The sequence below is a fragment of the Gambusia affinis genome, linkage group LG23, assembly GCF_019740435.1.
Source record: "Gambusia affinis linkage group LG23, SWU_Gaff_1.0, whole genome shotgun sequence".
NCBI lineage: Eukaryota > Metazoa > Chordata > Actinopteri > Cyprinodontiformes > Poeciliidae > Gambusia > Gambusia affinis.
The window spans coordinates 5,572,934-5,592,843 of record NC_057890.1 but is presented as its reverse complement, the minus strand read 5'-3'; the positions used below and the strand labels follow the sequence as shown (position 1 = coordinate 5,592,843).

General features: G+C 42.3%; 1 protein-coding gene across 3 annotated transcripts in view; it reads right to left on the bottom strand.

Annotated features, from left to right (window-relative positions):
* Positions 1-19,300, bottom strand: part of celsr1a (cadherin EGF LAG seven-pass G-type receptor 1a) — an 84,697-nt gene extending 65,397 nt beyond the window's left edge. For all 3 annotated transcript variants that reach the window (XM_044108825.1, XM_044108824.1, XM_044108827.1), the window contains exon 1: positions 15,627-19,300. In XM_044108825.1, the coding sequence (XP_043964760.1) occupies positions 15,627-19,125 (3,499 nt within the window). In that variant the 5' untranslated portion in view covers positions 19,126-19,300. The remainder of the gene's footprint in view (positions 1-15,626) is intronic.
* Positions 19,301-19,910: the final 610 nt, after the last annotated feature.

The following is a 19,910-nucleotide window of genomic DNA, read 5'->3' as shown; positions in this document are numbered from 1 at the left end:
CAAGAAAGGTTAGATCAAGGTACTGTACAAGACAAAAAGGTCAAATTCATACATGTAAATATCAGTTCAATGCCATCATATTTAAATGAGAAAAGACGTGTTGTTTTTTTTGTGGGGGTTTTTTGTACACCTCCCAAGGAACTGGTTAGCATCTAGCATCTGGTAAATTTTATGAAAGCAACAAACAATTACAACTTTTCACTGAGAAACAAAAAAATGACAATAACAAAGGTAGGTTTTGAAATTCAATAAGGCAGACGAAATACGTGGGACATCACTTTTACATGCCTTCCTCTGGAATAGTTTGAAGTTTGTTTGTTTTTTTGGAAATGTTGCCTCAATTTGCAGTAGGTTTTGCAGGCTGGTGCAGGACAAAGCACACATTATGTGGTTCACAATGTGTAAATTAAAAAGTGTGGAACATTCTGAAACGTCGCTGTAATACAGTACAACAGGAGACACCTCGGCTTACACACATCCAGAGGTATGCCAGTGTGTGATACAAGCCCAGAGCGGCTGTCATCGCTTTCGTAATAACAGGGCATTTCCACGTTGTCAGCCCTGAAGCGTCCCGTCCTCTCCTATCTGAGAAGCATGTATGGATGGGTGGCAGCTCCAGTCAGCGTGTTACACATGGATGTGTGTGGCAAATGATGATCAGCGCAGGTGCAAACCAGCGCAGCCCCCGGGAGCAAAACCGCAACCACTAACCCCACCGCTCCGCTCTCGTCTTATAAAGTCTGTCTCGGAGGGCTTGATTGATGTTAGCATGTTCTCAGAATACACAGAGTGTGTAGGGAATGTGGCAGCTTAACCAATCACTTATTGTTTTGTATTATACTTAAAGCTACTTCCATCACCAAAAGAGTTTGTATAACCATTAATCCTAAGCAGCCTCCCTTCAGCCAATATTTCCCCGGAAATAAGATGAAACATGACTTTTGTTCCAGAATCTCTATAATTTAAAAATGAAAAGAAAAAAGAAAAAATGATTTTAAATTACCAAATTATTCACTTTCCTTTTCGTTAAGCTTAATACCTAGATACAAAAATCGAAGATCTTGATCCCACAACTAAAAAATTTAGAAAGTCTCCACAATAAAACATTTGTCACATTGAGACCTTAAATCACTACTTTTAGGACTTTTCTAGCCAAGAAGTACCTTTTAAACCGATGCAAGCAGATCTCCAACTTTCATTTGTACAAAGAGGCTGACGACTCCGACCTTTAATCCAATATGGCTCCCAACCAGTTCAAAATGCAGCATTAGCTTTTAGCAATTAACTGCTTAGTTGCATTCCTTGGTATGTGTTTTGCACTAAAAGAGTGCAACCCGTGTTAGTAAATGTTTCCTTTTGATATATGAATGCATAAAATGCGATGAAACAACCAATGGCATCAATGGCACAGTCCTGACTTCGGGGAGACGTACGTCCACGTGTCTTCCTTTCAGTATTTGCATTAATGAAAAACTAACAAAAGAACCACTGTGCTTCTGGAAAACATTTTACATACAACTGTGTGTCCAAGCCTTTGGTCTGTACTGTATTTCAGAATTTGTCCTGCAACCTTTCGTAACAACTGAAAGCTCTAGACTGCTACTCTCTACTTAAATATGAGCGTAAAGGCTTGGTGGTGGTTGTGTTTGAGCGCAACTGGGAGTTTGTCAGATATGAGCGGCAGCTGTCCGCCCGGGATCAGCAGCAAATCTCTAGGCACTGAAATGTGGAGCTGAACCGACTCATTCCTAACATCTTTCTCATGACTGAGCTTAGAAAGTATTCTGCCTGAGCCTCTGGGTATCTCAGCTGCACACAAGTGTAGTCCACAACACACATTCAGAATCAGACGTACTGCTGAGAACCAAGATCACTGAAACACCAACCTTCGAAAACTGAGCAAAATGGGCTGCAAACCAATAACAGTAAGAGCTTAAATCACAATCTTACTGTAGCTGCTTAAATCAGGCGCTATGAAAATCCTACAAAAAAGAAGAGCTAAGAGGAAATAAATACCTTCTGAAATCAATTGACAACACATTGACTTATGTAAGAAAGTACCTAGGAAGTTTAAAGAGAAAGTACTAATACCAACCACCAGCCTTTTGATGGTACTTTAGTTACGTTTCCATCCATTTGTTATGTGAATTTTGAACAAACTTTTAAAATGTCGCAAAAAAGGAAGAAAAGAAGAAAATGCCAATTACACGTCTTTGGATCTTAGAGCACATCAACCAGGTTACGTGTAATTTCATCAGATGTTGACGTCTATTACGCCTGGCTGTAGTAAACAAGAAGCCATGACACACACTAGTGGAATCTGGTCAGTCATTTTGTAAGACCCAATAACAGTATTTGAACCTGTTCTATTCAATAGCAAGTTTGCTTCAAATAAAACTGTCTTGGCACTTGATAAGATGAACCTTGGAGCTCCCGATGTGTGTTCCCTTATAAGGTTAGCCACCTTGGTAACTCAAAGATGTAATGTAGTGATGACAAACTGTCCATGTGACCAAGCGGTCCACAGATTTCAAGCAAGCACCACCATCTTGACGCATACTGGACAACTTTGAATGAAGTCCATTAAGACAAAACACATCACTGGATTTCAGCTATAATTAGTTATTCAGTAGATGCTTAAAAACAGAATTAAACCAAGAGGGAATCACACACCACTGATGTGTTTTATTTGGCTCTGAAGCAGTTTGAATATTCCCCATTCCCCCATTCCTCATGCTGCAACTTTGTCCCTTTTACACCAGCAGACAAACTATTTTGCATACATACACAGAAACTATGGGACAGCTCTTTATTTTAATTATAGTTGAGTATTTTCTTGCTTAAAATACCCACATCATCAGAATAAGTTATGTAATTGTACAGTCTTTCCTAAGAACTTTGCATTACGGCTTCTGTTTATTTTGTTTCTAATTCCTGTTTGGGACGATTGACTCTGGGATCTAAGCAACCTTCCACTGATCGATGGATACTAGCCACTGAAATCACCAAACCACATTTTCTTAACAGTATGACCAAGAAAATTACTTTAAAAGGTAAAAACAGGAACCAAACGAAACGTACAACATTACTGCTATGATACGTCCTGTGGCACACGGCTCCATTTCTTGCTCCCAAAAGTCGGGTACAAAACCATAAAGAGGTTTCTCATTCACACTGAGAAGTCTCAAATTAAATGTTTTTCATGCTTCCATGCTAACCAGTGCGACTCTTAGCACATACCAACATCCTCTAGACGACTATAGAGTGCTCTGTAGGCGCTCAGAATATGGTCAATCAGCAGGAAAAGGCAAACACGTTCATGCTGCCACATCAAGCAGCGGTATTCCCGCATACAGTGGCTGATCGTATAATGCAAATGAAGCTCAGGCTCCTGGATGTGAGAACCGGGCTCTTTTGTTTTCTATGAGGCTCTGGGTGCGGTCCATGAGACTTAAGTGTGAATTCTCTACCAGTCTTGGCTTCAACACCTCTCTCTCTCTGTCTCTACCTGGCACACACAACGCAGCCTGCGTTTCCTCATACAAGAGACGCACACAAGGATGTAAATGATTACTGCTACGTGCAAATGATTTTGGGCTAACCATTAACCAGTCTGCTGAGGTTCTGATTGAAATGACTCACCCATTAAGAAAATATGTCATAACCAATAGTCAGGAGATGTAGAAACATTTAAAAAAAAACATATCAAAGAGTTGGAAATGAATAAAGCCATGCCAACAACAATTTAACAAATAAAAATCTGAAAAGGGAGTATGTGGATTTGTATTGAGACGCCCCCTGAGTTCATTTGTTATGGAAGCATCTTGTTGCAGTTTCAGTCCTTAGTCTGGGGCAGTTAGAGCCCGAGGGCAGGGTGTGTCTCCATCAGGAGAATCAGATTTATATCTATTCCTTTTACAAATGAGCTCATCTGTTTTCTATTTGAATAGTGGGGACCTTTATTCTCAAATGGATTTACATCTAGACTTTGACTGGATCGTTCTAGCACACATTTCTGCTTCATCCAAATTCCTTGAGCTCATCCATCCATCCATCTTCCCTTCAACTCTAACCTGCCTCCCTGCACCTGCTTGATGCCATTCCAACAGGATGCTGCCGCCACCATGATTCACAACAGGGATGGTGTGTTCTGGGTGATGTTATTATTCTGCTCCACTTGATGAGGGGGGAAAAAAAAGAACAACACTGGTCTAATCTCACTCAAGCATTTTATCTCCGTTTCCTCTGCTTTGTTTTCAGCCAAACTGTGACTGAGACCAACATTCAAATGTTGGATCGCCGCTTCAAACACATCGATAACTTCCTCTGACATGTCTTCACAACGCTGTTTGTCCACTACTGTTCTCTTAAAAAAAGAACCTAAGACCTTCACAGAACAGCTGAATTTATACTGAGCTCAAACTACACGTCAATCAAGTGTCTTCTGAAACTAATTAGCCTTATTTCGTTTTTTTAGGGTTATAAAATTATAGCTCACTGAATACAAATTACAATAATTCATGTTTGTCAATCACATAAAAACCCACTAAAGATACATTGAAATTTTGCGGTTGTGACAAGCTGTAAATAGGTTTAAGAAATATAAAGACCTCAGCAAGGCATTGCAAAGAAGGGACATGTTCAATCTTCCTCGTGTGCAAGACGCAGACAGTTCAGATGACATTGCAGAAAGATTGAAGTACTCAGAGAAGACCTCTATTAGGAGACATGGAGCTGTAGCAATGATAAACTCTGCTTTACATGTTAAATGATAATAATCTGAGGTCAAGAACCTGGGCTGTGAAGAGCAAATACCAGGTCTGACAAAACGCAGACAAAGAAAAGAGACAAAACATGATGGATGCGTGCACTTTAGAAGCAACGCATAAATATCATTGAACTCAGTTTTAGTCTACATTTTTCTACCTTGAAAACAGAATCCTAATAGTGCCAAGGACTTAGAGCAGAATAATCGGTGATTGAATAAAAAGAGAAAGTCTCTCGCCTGTTATTTAGATGCTGCCAGCAACATGAACAGATCCTGTGCATCAAATTAAAGCAAAGAAACATTTCTGTTAAAAAAAAACCATCACCTCACTGTTATCCAAGATGTAATTTGATAACGGCGCTGCCAAAGGTAGACGACGGCAAGTACCTTATTTTCAAACATCACATGAGACAAAGACAGAGCCGTGCTTTGTGGTTCCTTGTTCCACATTGTCAAAGGGGCGTCGGGAATGCTGCTGCAAATCTAATACACATTTCTGACAGGGTTTTTCCAACACCACTGTCGGTGTGAGAGCAAGGCTGATGCTAGGGCTGTTTCTGTTAAGAGAGTCCATAAACTCACAGTAAAGAGCTGGTTGGGTTCCCCAAAGAGCTAAAAATATCCCAGTAGGCTTTTGGTCGTGCTTCTTTTTTAGTCTAAAGTTGTGCAGCGGGGATTCAGTTTATCTTCACGTATGATGGCATCAGCCTGTGATTGTGATTGCTCTTTACAACACCTCCAACCTCTCATCTGAATGACCAAATAGTAATTCAAACGGCAGCCATACGTCCGGTCTCCAACAGGATTTATAAGCACCACCTGGGAACATTAAATGAACAGTGTTTATAAATGGAGCTGCACAAAGTCAGCCAAAAACAACCAGCTGTGCACTGTAAAAGTTTACGTGCTTTTGGTGGGATCATTTTCTTACCCAAAGTTTAGTCAGCAGTGTTAACACGGTTATAAAGAAGAATAAAAATACTAAAAACCTGCTCCTATAGAGCAAAAAAGAAACAATTTGATTTGTTTTTAGAAAATAAATCCCAATAAGAAAATCTCTGAAAACCTTTGACTTTTTTTTGTTTTGTTTTTCAGACCCTGCTATTTGCTTTGTAAAAAAAAAAAAAAAACAACAAACTCCTAAAGGACAAAGCACCTCATACTAGTAACTAGAGACAGTTTGGAAAGGCAAGGCAGTTTCTGTGCCCCAAATAAAAGGTGGAAGCGATCTTTGTGTGAAACTTGCCCTTAACACTCCAGGGGAAAAGGTCGACGGCTGTAAGGCCCACAGCTAGCAGCCTTGTGATCTGGATCTAGAGGTGCATGAAGACCGGTACCAGTGTATTGTGTAAGCGCAAACGCGTCTGAGCGGTCTGCTGGGTGGTGTTGAGTACGCGAGTTAGTCACCCTATCCAAAATGTAACAAGAAGACGTCTTGGTTCAAGGGAGAATCTTGACATGTCATCAAAAGGCCTATCCAAACTCTGTACACCTCGGAGCTCCCTCCGTCTTCATCTCTCCTTCACTCGCTCTCTGTCAAAAGACATGACCCGGGGCTGCTGGAGGAAACACACAAAGCTTCAATCCGCACGTCTTAGTCTGTTCCTTTGAAATGCTTAAAGGCCTAAGCCAATCCGCCTGTAGGAGCCAAGTGTGACCCAGGGTGTGGAGTAAGTAAGCTACGTTGCCTTCTAACCACTGCAATACTCTGAGTCTGCAGAGTAAAGTTCTACTGCTGGACTAATTGGTCCATTGGCCAGAGTCAAATCTTGGATCTGCTCGCAAATGTGCAGTCTAGGTGTGTGCAAGTATCGCTGCACTTCAACTTGTAAAGTTGGAGGCACGGTCAAAGGTCGTCGGGGGGCCTGAAAGGCGATACCCACGCTGACAGCAGCGGAGCAAGGCTTACGTCTGGGTTCAAATCCTTCTGTGACAGCCAACATACAGGGCAGAGATGTGCCCCTGAGCAAGAGCAGTGGCAATTTGAGTTCTGTGTAATGCGTGTTTTATGTCAAAATGGCACTGAAACAATGTTAAACACTAGTTAAAAAAACCTAAAGATCGTGTTTGGACCCGGGGTCAGCATGTATCCCAGCTCATGAAGATTTAATTTCACCAAGCAGCAGTTATTATCCAACAGGGGGACATTTCATACCTGATTTAGTCGTTGAACATTTCAAATAATTTTCTGAAATTGTTTATTTCTTCGACAAGAAAGTGATTTTTTTTTTTTGTCTAGCTAAATATGATCTACTGCTTGAGTTATTGTGATAAGATCAAGGGTCCTACTCCATACTGCATAAATTTGAGATCTTCAGGGATCAGAAACATAGGCACTGAAAATAGGGTTTAATGTTTTATTCTAAAAAAAAATAAAAAATAAGCAAAAATTCACTCAAACTGACAGTGAGTTTTGGGAATGCGAATGCAATAAAGTTGCACTCACTTCACTTCACTTCACTAACTGCCTTATCAAAAAAGTCAAAAGTTAATTTTTAGGTCAAAAAGAGTATTGACATCAATTCTCATGCAAATAATCAGGTCATTTTATGAGCATGCTAAAAGTGCTAACATTTTTAAGATGCATGTTTTAAGGAATATGCATGCTATTCTTCCATTCACACTCAAGTCTGACTGCAGTCCAATTTTATCAATAGTATGAACGACCACGCAAAAAATAAATAAATAAAAAAAAATAATTCCCAGCCTTGACACTGTTAGCTACATAAAAAGTGTCAACAGTTTAGGTACAAAGCTTTCATTAACAAGTTCACACACACACGCTATTAACTGTCAAGATCACACTTGTCACCAGGCGGGAAGGACTAAAACTGAGACGTCTCAAAGCACGATCTGGCACCAAGTCCAGCTGTGGACTCCAATATCAACTCTTAAGGGATCAGCGTTGAAGCACCAATTAAGGATTTGCTTTCACACGTACACAATTACGGTGAGGTGCGGATGAAAGAAATGTTCTCAGCCAACTACAACGCAAAGGATTTTCAAGTTCCATGATGTTGGAATGCCTTAAATAATAATTGCTTCTATCAGACGCAATGTTGGTCAGTCCTTTAATATCCCTCTGGATTGAATTTTGGTCAAGAGTTACGTTGTAGTTTAAACTCTGGATTAAGCAATGGAACAGATATTGGCCTGTTTGTGCCAGTGAATTCAATCCATTTAAACCGTTTGACATTTCATGCTAGTACCTGTATTATCAGTGCTAATGCCAAGTCGTACCAGTAGGGAGACGATAGCGTTAAAACTACACTTTCCAAGTCACAAGAAGATTGTGTTAGGCAGTAGGCTGCAGACTTTTCTTCACATTTCAAACAGAAACGGTGTATGCTATTTCCAGATCTACAATCTAAAACCTGCAGCATCAAGAAGCCAAAGTTGTGTGTTCGAAGAGGAATAATGCCGACCGTTGCAAGCTAAGCTGCTTTGAAACCTCCAAGCAATTCTGGAATATGCTTAAATTCTGGACATTAAACAATAGCATCTTCCTTTTGAGACAGAAGCAGAGCTCAGTTTTCCTTTTAGAAGCACTCCAAAGCTCGCAAGGAGGAAACTCGCCACTAATTATGTCTTGATTGCACTAATAGTAGGATCCAAAACGTGTACATCGCCGCCACTTAACATTCCAGCAGCTGGTCACTGCACTTCGTGACGCATGTAATGTCACACTCGTGAGCCGTTGGCGGGCTGCAAAGCTCCTCTTGACCCCCCGCTGAGAGGGACAATAACGAGTACTGTGCCGTCTGAGTGGGAGAATGACAGAGGAGGAGAGAGAGAGAGGTGTGTCTGGTTACAATCACAGATGACCTCCCCCAACCCAAAACCTTCTGGAGTTTGTTAAATCAGAGTCTCGCAGCATGCCGAGGTTAAAACACTCATCGTGGGAATCAAAAATATGTAGGTCAGGTTTTGAACTAATGCATACAAATCAAGTAAAGACGACTATTCAAGATTCTTGCTAGATATTGGAGAGCTTTTACCTGCAGAATTGTTTAAAGTGATTGGTTTCTTGACCTGGACATCGTCTTTAAGCACAGCCCACAAGGTTTCATCACATGAGGTCAAGGCTTTCCCAAAGTGTAGCGTTAGCATACATTATTGATTGCTAAACCAATTTTAATGTGTGTTTATGACAGCTGGCACATCCACAACCATCTGACCCAAAATGTGACCCATTGAAGGAAATTAATTAGCATAATTAGGACTAGTTAAGGAGCTGCCAATTCTAATGTCTGAAACGTTGCTATCCTGAGCAAAGGCGGTTATACTTTGCCATAAACTCAGAAACTCAAACTTCAAACTTGACTGAAACTGGCGGATGCCCACATGTGCAAACCAACTTTTGGAGAACAGCTTTATGTCCAGAGGAGACAAAAATTGTTTTACGTAACGAAAGTGGTAAAGTTTGAGGCTTTCAAACTTAAAAACATTGCACCGCTTGTCAAAGATTGTGGCGGCATTGTGTTGTGAGTCTGTTTGTCACCAGTGACATTCAAATTTAGGTATGCCTTCACATTTTTAAACTTTAAATCAGATCAAGAGTAAATGTCCTCCAATCTCAAACTCATTTTACATTTGTTTTGAGATTACAAACTTCGGCTAGTTATGCTTTTAGAAACTCTTGACCTCAGCTATCCTAAATATTTGTGGATTGTGTTAAAAAAATTATATGAATTAATAAGATTATTACTGTAGATGTATGCATACTTATCAGTCTGAAAGCGTATCTTATGTTCTTAGTTGGAGAAAAAAAACCCTACTAAATCCAACTTTATGCTCTCCAGTTTTGTTTTTAAATTCAATTGAAGTTATCATTTCACTTGGGGAAAAAAGAAGCTCAAATATTCAGCTAACAAGAAAACTGTATCATAAAATGAAGCTCGGAAAGACAAAGCCCGTCACGTGTTTCCCCATCTTTAACTCCGTTTAACCCCAGCCGCAGGTGGAGGTGTTTGCAGACAAACAAGCCGACTCTGAAATCCCGGCAGCAAACACGGCAGATGAAGGTAAGACGGTGCACTTTGCGGCTCACTTTCCAGCCAGAACAAGAAGCCGACATCCGGGCTGCAAACAAAACACTGATATTGAGAAAGGAGCTCACGGATTGAGAGCGAAACGGTGGCGGAAAAACGGCTCAAGCAACAACAAAAAAGTGGTCAGATTTTCACATTTCAGCACAGAAGTCATGAGGCATAGTCTTGTCTTTAAATTGAACACAAAAAAAGTACCACATATTGCTCAGTGTGTCCACAATACTTCTCAAAGCCCCAGGAGCAAATATCCTTCAATCCATAAACAGCTCAGGACTCTCTGGCCTGTAATCAAGCATTCAAACAACTTTGGAGGGGAGCAGTGATCACTACCGATCATCTAGCATCAACACTTCCAACTCCAATCTACAACCAGGAGACTCCAAAGCCCCTAAAGCAAAACATAAACTCTTCCCACGGACAGACATAAGCGGTAAATGTAAATAAAGCTCTAGTTGTGAGTGAATATATCTTATTGAACAAGGAAACAGAGATAAGCGACAAAGAACAGAAAAAAATCTGACTTGCAAATAGCAAAACTTAAGAGGAAAAAAAAAAGGGGAATTAGCACATTTTTTAAGCCGAGATAGAATGAGCTATTGTGTCTCTTTCCTGTTTCGTTTACGTCTCCAGACAGCGTCTTTTCAGCTTTAATGGGATCAGCTGCTGCGAGAAGCTGAGGCTACATGTGACACAGCTTTTAGGTGTGTGACTGTCTGTTAAATTACACAAATTTAACTGATATTTTTATTCAAAGTGACTCGTCTTTGAGGAATTTAGAGGATGTTTTACGAGAGGCTTTTGGTATAAATTATTTGAATATCTTTTGGAAGGAAACAATGTCAAATGATCCCAATGGTCACTTAAAAATCTGTTTAATATACTTTCAGAATATTTTTCAATTGATATTCTCCGTTCCTTTTCTTCTTAAACAACCAATTTTGCCTGAAACCCACCAAGCAGATCAGAAGGAGGATAAAGATAAATATTGGCCAACATGTTAGAAACTTTAAAAGACTGGGCTGAAGGTTCAGCTTTCACCAGCAGAACAACCTAAATGATACAACCAGGGCTAAAAGAATGGCTTAATCAAAGCCCAGACCTTAATCCAGCAAAGAATCTGTCATAAAACATCTAAATTGATCACAGACACTTTCCATCCAGCCACAGTAAGATGAAGCTATTTTGCAGAGAAAAATGGAGACAGATATCAGCAAGGCCTATTTGTTCCAGCATGATTTTAGATTATTTCTTGATTCAACACAACTGATCTTATTGTTTGCCGCCAGACTCCCAAATACCTCAATGAAAACCTGAGAAAGTAATTTGACCATTTAAATTAGTCATCTTGGCACAGAGACACAAGTACAGACTGCAGGACAACAAACAGCGTTCTTTGTCCTGCACTTTGTTCTTACTGGTCACGTTGGTGGCAAACAAACAAAACATCCATTCAACATGTCTGACTGAATCTTTGACCTGAAAGCATTATTCGGTTCTCCTCCCCTCCCCCCAAAAATGATCAGGATACATTCTGAGACAGAAGTAGAGATTTTAAAACAATTCACTCAGTGATCAGCTGGTGACCTGTCCAGGGTCGACCCCGCTTCTCACCCAGCGACCGCTGGGAGAGGCTCCAGCCCCTCGTGATCCATAACAGGATAAAGCTGCTTCAGAAAATGAAGGACTGAAGGGACTCACAGACGAAGCGTCAACATCAGGCGGCCTTGTAATAAACTAATGTGAGCTGTAATCAAATTAGCTCGTATCACCTTTAGCACATGTTCGGCCTTGGCAGCCACACATGGGAGGGGAACAACAAGCTCCAGGTGATGCATGATGACCGAGTGGGAAGTTTCCATGGACACCGACAGGACAATGTTGGGAATGACGTGAGAGGTACTGTAGGAAACAGTTTGAAAAACTAAAGCCAGGAAGAGAAAGGGGGAGGAGCCAAGAACAGCTACGGGATGATCGTGATCACCTACAGTAATACCTGTTACTACACATGTTAAGCCACCAAAAGTAAGAGGTTCCCGCTGTCTGTGAAGCCCTTTCACCCATCAGAAAAAAGGGAAGTCCTGGAAGCTAATCTCTGTTCTTTGACTCATGCGGGGATTGACTTGTCTTTTCCAATAACTCAGCTGTTTCATAACTCCCTGATCATAGCCATAAATCTGCAGTTCAACTTACAGTAAATTAATCAAGAGAAGTTTTCTGACAGTTCACTGATGCACGCTCACCCCGCTGCGACCTCAACATGAGGGGTGACAAATCAGGGGGCATGGTGTGTGTCAGACACACCAACAAGAGGAAGAAAAAGGTGCTGGGGACTCAGCAAGCATGTCAAAGAAAGTATTCTGGTGAGACAGGTTAAAATCTACATGGAAATTGATATGTGCATAAAGTCACTAATAGGTTTGATTGACTTAAAAGGCAGTTCTACAAAGCAGTGAGTAAGGAGGTCGAATGCAAATTTACATAACTTTTAGAGTTTGGTTTTTTCCAGAACCCTTTGAAACACATATTTCCACCTTCTGGGTGAAATGTGACGAAGTCTGAAAAGATTTAAGGGGTATCAATATTTTTTCGAGTCAATGTAAAAAGTGGATGAGTTGATTTAGCAGGTCTAAAGATTGAATAAAAACACATAATTAACTCAAGGTGCAAAACATAGTCGAGACCAAAACAGCAAAGAGAGACTCGTCTGTTGGTGTAAAAAGCTCTGATGCCTCCCGGAGTTTGTGAAAACTGGGTGTGCTCACGGAAAACAGTGTTTTTCTTGGCTTGAATTGGAAACAAGCTTAAAGTTCCTTGTCTCTGTGAAAATCTTATTATGCAGTTTGAGAAAGGAGGGATTGGGAGGCGGCAGAGAAAGTGCTGCTTGGGTTCGGGTGGTGAAAAGAAATTCGAAAAAGCTGAGCTATGCAGCTCCTCCAATGGGATTAAGAAGCAAACTCAAAGGCTGGGAAGCTCAATAAAAAAAGCCCTATAGGGAGAAAAGAGGGGAGGCCTGGAGAGCGGAGCGGTGGGGTGTATGAGTGCGTGTAGCATCATGCCGTGTCGTCTACTGAAGGTGAGGCAAAAGGAGAGATCAGAGCGGGTGGAAAAAGGCTATATAGCTCCAGTCATTCCTAATCGTTTCAGTAACAATCTCCCAATGCAGCGTTTCTTAAAAAACTCCACCTAAAGCCTGTTTGCACATGCTTCCATAGTAGCCCTCATCATTCCCATCAATCCAGGATGCTTCCTAAAGAGAAACACGTTAATCTGAAGGGTTCCAATACGAGATCAATACCTCATCAGACCTGATAACTGAGTCAAAGAGAGATTAAATAAACAGAGGGAGATCAAAATCTGGCCTTAACTCCTACAGACCGTTTCTTTTGTTTAATTAAAGTAAGACCCGCCTTGGGAACAAATTACTAGTGTAGGTGAGGTCAAGAGGTCATTTTGATTAGCACAATTTTTTTTGACATTTAAATTCACCTTAAAATCACAGTTTCAGCTAGTGCATCGGCAGAGCACGCAGAAAATGCTCTGAAAATGTCTCGTACTCATCTATCAGTGAACAGAGAAAACACCAGAGGTTTTAAGTGGAATATGACAAGCAGGGTAAGCAGGGCGTGTTCCTACACATAGCCCTTATCCACTAAACCGCTGAGCTACCGTCTTGGATACACACACACGCACACGCACATCACATTGATGGAGAAAGGGGACAGATGGAGCAGTGTTGTGGCTATCAAAGTGTGTTAAACAAGTGAATCTTAGAGTTATCAGGGCTGTCTTGTATTTCAGGGGAAGGCTAGAAAAATGTTCTCAGGCCTGACACTCACAATGATAAAAGTCTCTGCAAAGTATTTTTTTGCATGCATTTAAGGATAGCCTTGCTAAATTTCCAGTAACAGTCTTTTTAAACAGAAAGAAAAAAAAAATCAATGCTCCCTTCTCCCAATTTAAAGCGTAAAAACCAAGACATTTCACTGTATTTAGGCAGGCATTAAGCATGGAGGATGACTAAAAGTCTCTAAAGCAGTGACCAAGAAAAGGTCAAAACAATAACCAGGAGGAAACAAAAATGTGATTCTTGACCAAGGTAGCTAGAGGGAACTCAATTCAAAAGATTTCAGAACACGTTTGGTGTCTAGTCTCTTAGAGCTTGTTAAAATCCTGATTGCATAAAAGTCCCCTTGGGCTTTCCTCTCCCTGGACACCTGGGTCAAGAGGTCAAAGCATCAAGTAATAGTTACTAAGCACTTGACATCAGCGTGAACCCTAAAAAAGTGAACGTTAGGATGTCTCCTTAGTGTCTCATGCACATCTGTTAAATTGTGCAGAAACACATGCTTATTTCTGAAGAGGTGATACAGCAAAGGGGTTCAAGCCCCCCCATAGGGACAATCAAGAGGTCCCTGTTGTCAAGGATACACCAAAGCTCGTCGGCTGGGTATTGACAAGCATGAATCAGGAGGCCCCGAATGAGGGCTATAAGGGTTATAACCTGGTGAGTAGCTTGCCTAGGATGCTCTGAGGGTCAACTGCCATAAAGCACTCAGAAAGAGAGCCAATCTACCTTTGTTCCAAAGACAAAAACAAAGTGTGGGTCAATCAGAAAAATTACTGGTAGACAAAAAGAGTGAACCGCGAGTGAAAGTCACAAAATGGTCTACGGGGTCAGTTCATTATTATGCCAATGGTTTTGGCCCAAACCCAGACATGGAAAACCAGGAGAAAATATCTGCCAGCACATTTCTAGCTTTAGAAAATGCGACTGGAAATGTAGGTTCCCCTAACGCACCCTGAACTGGAGCAGTTTCTCAGTTTATTATGCGTGGTTAATATACTGGCATTCCTGTCCTTAGAAACATGACAGGGTGACACAGTGGGAGAAAGATGAATGAACAGCTTTAGTCGTGTTGTTTGCCTATTTCTGGGCTTAAAGTGCTGTGTGAGAGCAAGTCAAGGTGAAAGAAGGACAGTGAAAAAAATAGAGGAAAAGAAAAAAGGGGGACGTTAAAGCAATTAGCTGCCAGTGGGTGACAGGTTAGCTACTCTATGGATCTGCCTTATTAATGTTAGAGATTTTCTGCCACAGTGAGTCCAGCTGGTTAAAGTGAGAATGCCCAAGTACCCGCATCTCACTAATCTTTAACTTTAAAGAACAAAGTCTGCTTCTGTCTTAGGAAAAAAAAGATACTTGGAGTAAATTCTTTCTACATGACCTTGCAGGAAGAATGCCTAAAGATCAAAACTCATGTTCCAGACACTTCTTTCAACTTTAGCTCAACAATCCAGGGACTAAGTGCAAGAAAGTATGCAAAGCAAGTCTTTTGTTGCATCTGTGAACAACTTGCCACAAGATGTCCATTAAACTCCCCCCCTGCAGTGCTTCTGCAGAAGACCAAAAAAATGAGGGAAATAAATCCTCGGCATACTTGAGCTCCTTCTTTCGACACCAAACCACGAGTGCAACAACAAAGCAGCTCAGCTACAAGAGTGCCCTGATAATAGCACCTTTTTTTATTACCCAAACCAACCACTTGCACACAATGGATTCATCACCCAGAAAGCAGCACAACCGGATCCTGCACAGAGCCTGCAGCCAACACTTTAACTGATCCTGCACTCAATGCTACACCTGAAACTTGCCACTTCTCCTGTTCAACAGAAAATGATGTTTTGGCCCAGCAGAGTTTTTCATGTAACATTTCCATTTTTGTTTGGAAATACTGATCCAACATAAACCCAACTTTACAAGCAGTGCTTTTAGCAAGAAGGAGAACTGAAACAATGAGGCATTTACTCACCTGAGACAGAAATGGTCATGGGGGCTTCCAGAGCTCTGTCATTATCCAGATCCCTGCTCAGTCTCAGATCCCCAGTGTCTTCATTCAACAGTAGCAAACTGAGGTCATTTCCAGATTCAAACTTGTAACGCAGCTTATCCGACACATCTGGATCATGGGCTGGTACCTTTCCAATAATTCCAGTTGGAAAACTGTTGGACTTGTTGGTGACGTAGTTGTTGAAGATGATCTCAAAGTTCTGCAGTACAGGTATGTTGTCATTCATGTCCACTAGCCGGATGTGTACAGTAGCCCGGCTCACCAATGGGGCCGAGGTGGCCTGGACTACAATGATGTATTCTGTTTTGGTCTCGTAATCCAAGTCTGTGAGCGCAATGAGGTCGCCGTTAAAAATGTCGAGCTGAAAAACTTCAGGAATATTTCCTTCCACAATCTGGTACATAATCTGAGCATTGGTGCCCTCGTCTGGGTCAGTGGCAGTGATTTGGGCAACAACGGACCCCACTTGGCTGTTTTCCTCCACATAGATAAAAAGCTCATCCTTCTCAAACACCGGAGCATTGTCGTTTATGTCTAGGACTGAAATATTAACAGAAACAACTGCCTTCAGAGGAGGAAGCCCTCTATCCACAGCTAATGCCTTCAAGTTGTAAAAAGCAACGTTCTCGCGGTCCAGTTTGCGAGCAGTTCGAATTATTCCAGAATATGTTTCGATGGTGAAATCGCCCTCTCCATCTTCTCCACCCTGAAAGGTGTAACTCAGCCTTCCATTGGAGTCAGAATCTCTGTCTGACGCAACAATCTGGAGAACACTGGTTTGGATAGGTGCATCTTCAAGTACACGCCCCTTGTATGAATCTTTGTTAAAGATGGGAGCATTGTCATTAGCATCCTCAATTCTAATCTCCACATAAGTGGTATCAGATTTCTGAGGGATGCCATTGTCTCTGGCAATGATGGCTAACGTGTAGGACGCTTGGTGTTCATAGTCGATCTCCATCTGTGTAGTGATTACACCAGTATCAGGGTCTATCTTAAATTGTGGAACATTATCTTCCATGACATACGTGATGCGAGCGTTCTCCCCCGTGTCATCATCTGTTGCAGTGATCATAGTCACAAAAGAGCCTATAGGTTTTTCCTCACCAAGAAGCACCTGCAGGTTGCCACTGGTCTGAAAAACAGGCCGGTGTGTATTTGCATCCGACACATTGATGAAAATCTGAGCCGTGTCGTAGAGTGTCCCATCGCTCGCCATGACGGTCAGGACGTACTGCCGCTCTTGCTTGTAGTCCAGGGGAAGGGCCAGGGTGATGAGGCCCCCACCACTCTGGCTGGTGATGGAAAAGCGGTTTCTGGTGTTTCCACTGAAGATCTGGTAAGTCACCACACTGTTAATGTCCCTGTCCACAGCTGTCACGGTCAGCACACTGGTCCCCACAACCGCATCTTCATTGATCTTTAAAGAGTATGTCTTTTCAGTAAATGCGGGGACGTTGTCATTCACGTCCAGCACCATGATGCTGACGGTGGCTGATGAAGACATAGCAGGCCTCCCATGATCTCTTGCCACAACGCCAAAGGTGTAGAAGTCAGTAGTCTCCCTGTCCAGCTCTTCAGCAACTGTAATCCAGCCGGTGCTGTTGTTGATGGTGAACGGGAAACCAGGTGTTGTGTCAGTGAGCCGGTATTCCAGACGAGCGTTTTCTCCTGAATCGCCATCTATTGCTTGAATGTGAATAACAGAATAACCGACAGGGACATTTTCCAACACAGTGGCCTGGAAAGGAGTGCTGACAAACATAGGAGCATTGTCGTTGATGTCCACCACACGCACCACTACCATTCCAGTATTATTCATCAATGGGGGCCTGCCACCATCGTAAGCTTTGATCCTTAGATTATACTCCCGAATCATCTCATAGTCCAGAGGGTTGATGACATTAATCTCACCCTTTTCAGAGTTTATGTAGAACTGGCCTTTAATGTTGCCGCTGATGATGCTGTACTGAACTTTGGCGTTATTCCCCTCGTCTTTGTCAGTCGCTTCCACTTGTATAACTTTAGTGTTGACAGCTACGTTCTCTGGGACCTGTACCTCGTACCGCTTCTCACTAAACTGGGGATAGTTGTCATTTTCATCCTCCACAGTGATCTGAACTGTGGCAGTGGCAGTCAGAGGATGAGGGTCCTTGCCCTGGTCATCAGCCTCAACGATCAGCTTATACTGGGCTCGGGTCTCTCTGTCAGGCCGCTCCCTGATCCTCACCAGGCCGTTCCGGGAGTCGATCTCAAACACAGAGTTGATACCGTCATCATTGACAATTTTATAAACCATATTGGCATTGGAAGGGGCATCACCATCAGTGGCACGTATGGTCATCACCTCAAAACCAACCTCCACATTCTCCCTGATGTTAATTTTGTAATTCTTTTGCTCAAACACCGGCCTGTGGTCATTTTTGTCACTAACTGTGATGGTCAGGATAGAACTGGTCGATCTTTTTGGGGTGCCATTGTCAGTTGCAAAAACTAAGAAAACATGTGTGTCCATTAGTTCTCTATCAAGCTGCTGGATGGTCGATACGCTCCCCGTCTTTGCATCGATTCGAAAGTAATTATCAGACCTCTTGTCTTGAGGAGACTTCATGCTGTACTCCAGCCTCCCTGCCTCGCCATCATCCGGATCAACTGCTTTTAGGTTGATGACATGAGTGTCTGGGGGCTCGTTCTCAGGAACAGACACCTGATAGGTGGAGATCTGGAACCGCGGACCTGAGTTAACCTGACGCTTCCCCCGGTGGATCAGTTTGCCAGACTTTCTGTAGGTACTTTCATGTTGTGACAGAGTCAAACTCAGCTGCACAGACAGCCTGCTGCCTGGAGAGCCATGCAGGGTGCAGTGCAAATCCACCTTTTCTTTGTGTTCAAGGCACAAGTCGTTGACTAGGAACAAATCTCCACGCATGAACGCCGCAGCAAAGTCATTTCCAACACATTTAGTATTTAAAAGGGTTATACTTTGCGTGGATGCTGGCAAAAGTTTCTTTACATCCAATAACAATTTACCTGCGAGTAAACAGGAAGCTGACTTCACTTTCAAAACGTGTTCAATGTGAAAGTCCGGCTCAGTCTTTCTCTTGTACTTTATAAAACAGTCCTGTCCGTGGACAAACACGTTAAAATGCGTCAGAGTCGCGTCCCCGGACGTTGAGGAACCTGCTCTGAAATAAACAGGCGCTGGGTTCCTCGGCGTGTGCGCGCACTGAATCCTGCGGGACAGGCGGATCACCCCGCTGCGCTTCCCAACTTGGAAAAGCGTCTGGATGAAGTTAGGAGATAAAGTCCTGTCAATGTTATACGTCCAACCAGGTCCCAGAGACAGGTTTGCCAAAATGCTCCCGGGCTGTAAAGTCTCCGAAAGGTGCATCTCCAAACATCCCGCAAGCGGCACTGCGAGCAGGACACAGATCCAAATCCGACACATCGCCGGCTCCATGCCCGGATACCTGCCAGATCCCAGTCAGGTTCACCGAAAGGGCTCCAGTAAAGGCTTAACTCTCCCAACACCGCATTTTACTTTTATCCCTCATTGTGGAGTTTTAACGCAGGAAAAGGCGCTCGGTATCCATGGTGTCAGCGTATCCAGAGCGCGCGGCGGCTGCGTGTAGCCAACTGAGTTTAAAATGAGTACAAAATGGCTCCGTGGATCTCCTCCTCCACTACCTCCTCCCCTCTTCCTCCTCAACTTATTTCCATAAACCTGCTGCGTTCCCAAGTGGGGGCTTTTCTTTTTCTGATGGAGATTTGCCCCTGGCAGGATGACCAATGAGAACAAGAGCATTGTTTAAAACATAAAAATAAAATCCTGTGCTTTTGCAGAAGTTTTATGCAGCTATAAAAGTGAAAAAGTATCATTACTGAGAAGTTTTCAGAGTGCGCTTCAGGATTGTATCTGTCTTCTGAGCCACAGAGCCGGCCCGAGACACAAGCGAACCAAGCATCACTTAAATTCTCACTGAATATATTTCTCAGAAGTTTATCAAGAGTCAGTTTAGGTTTAAAGAGACTTGCCGGTGGTGTATATAGTCTTCACTAACAAATGTTTACTGACAATAAACATAGAATGTAGTATGAATACTGCGGGAATTTACAATCCAAAATTTGCAAACCAAACTGAAGAAACACAAATGTCTGCTTCCTGTATAATTGGATAAATCACATTACAAAAGATTGGAGCAGATCAGCTGGTCAGTAACTTCAAATCAACTCAGTCTCTAGATT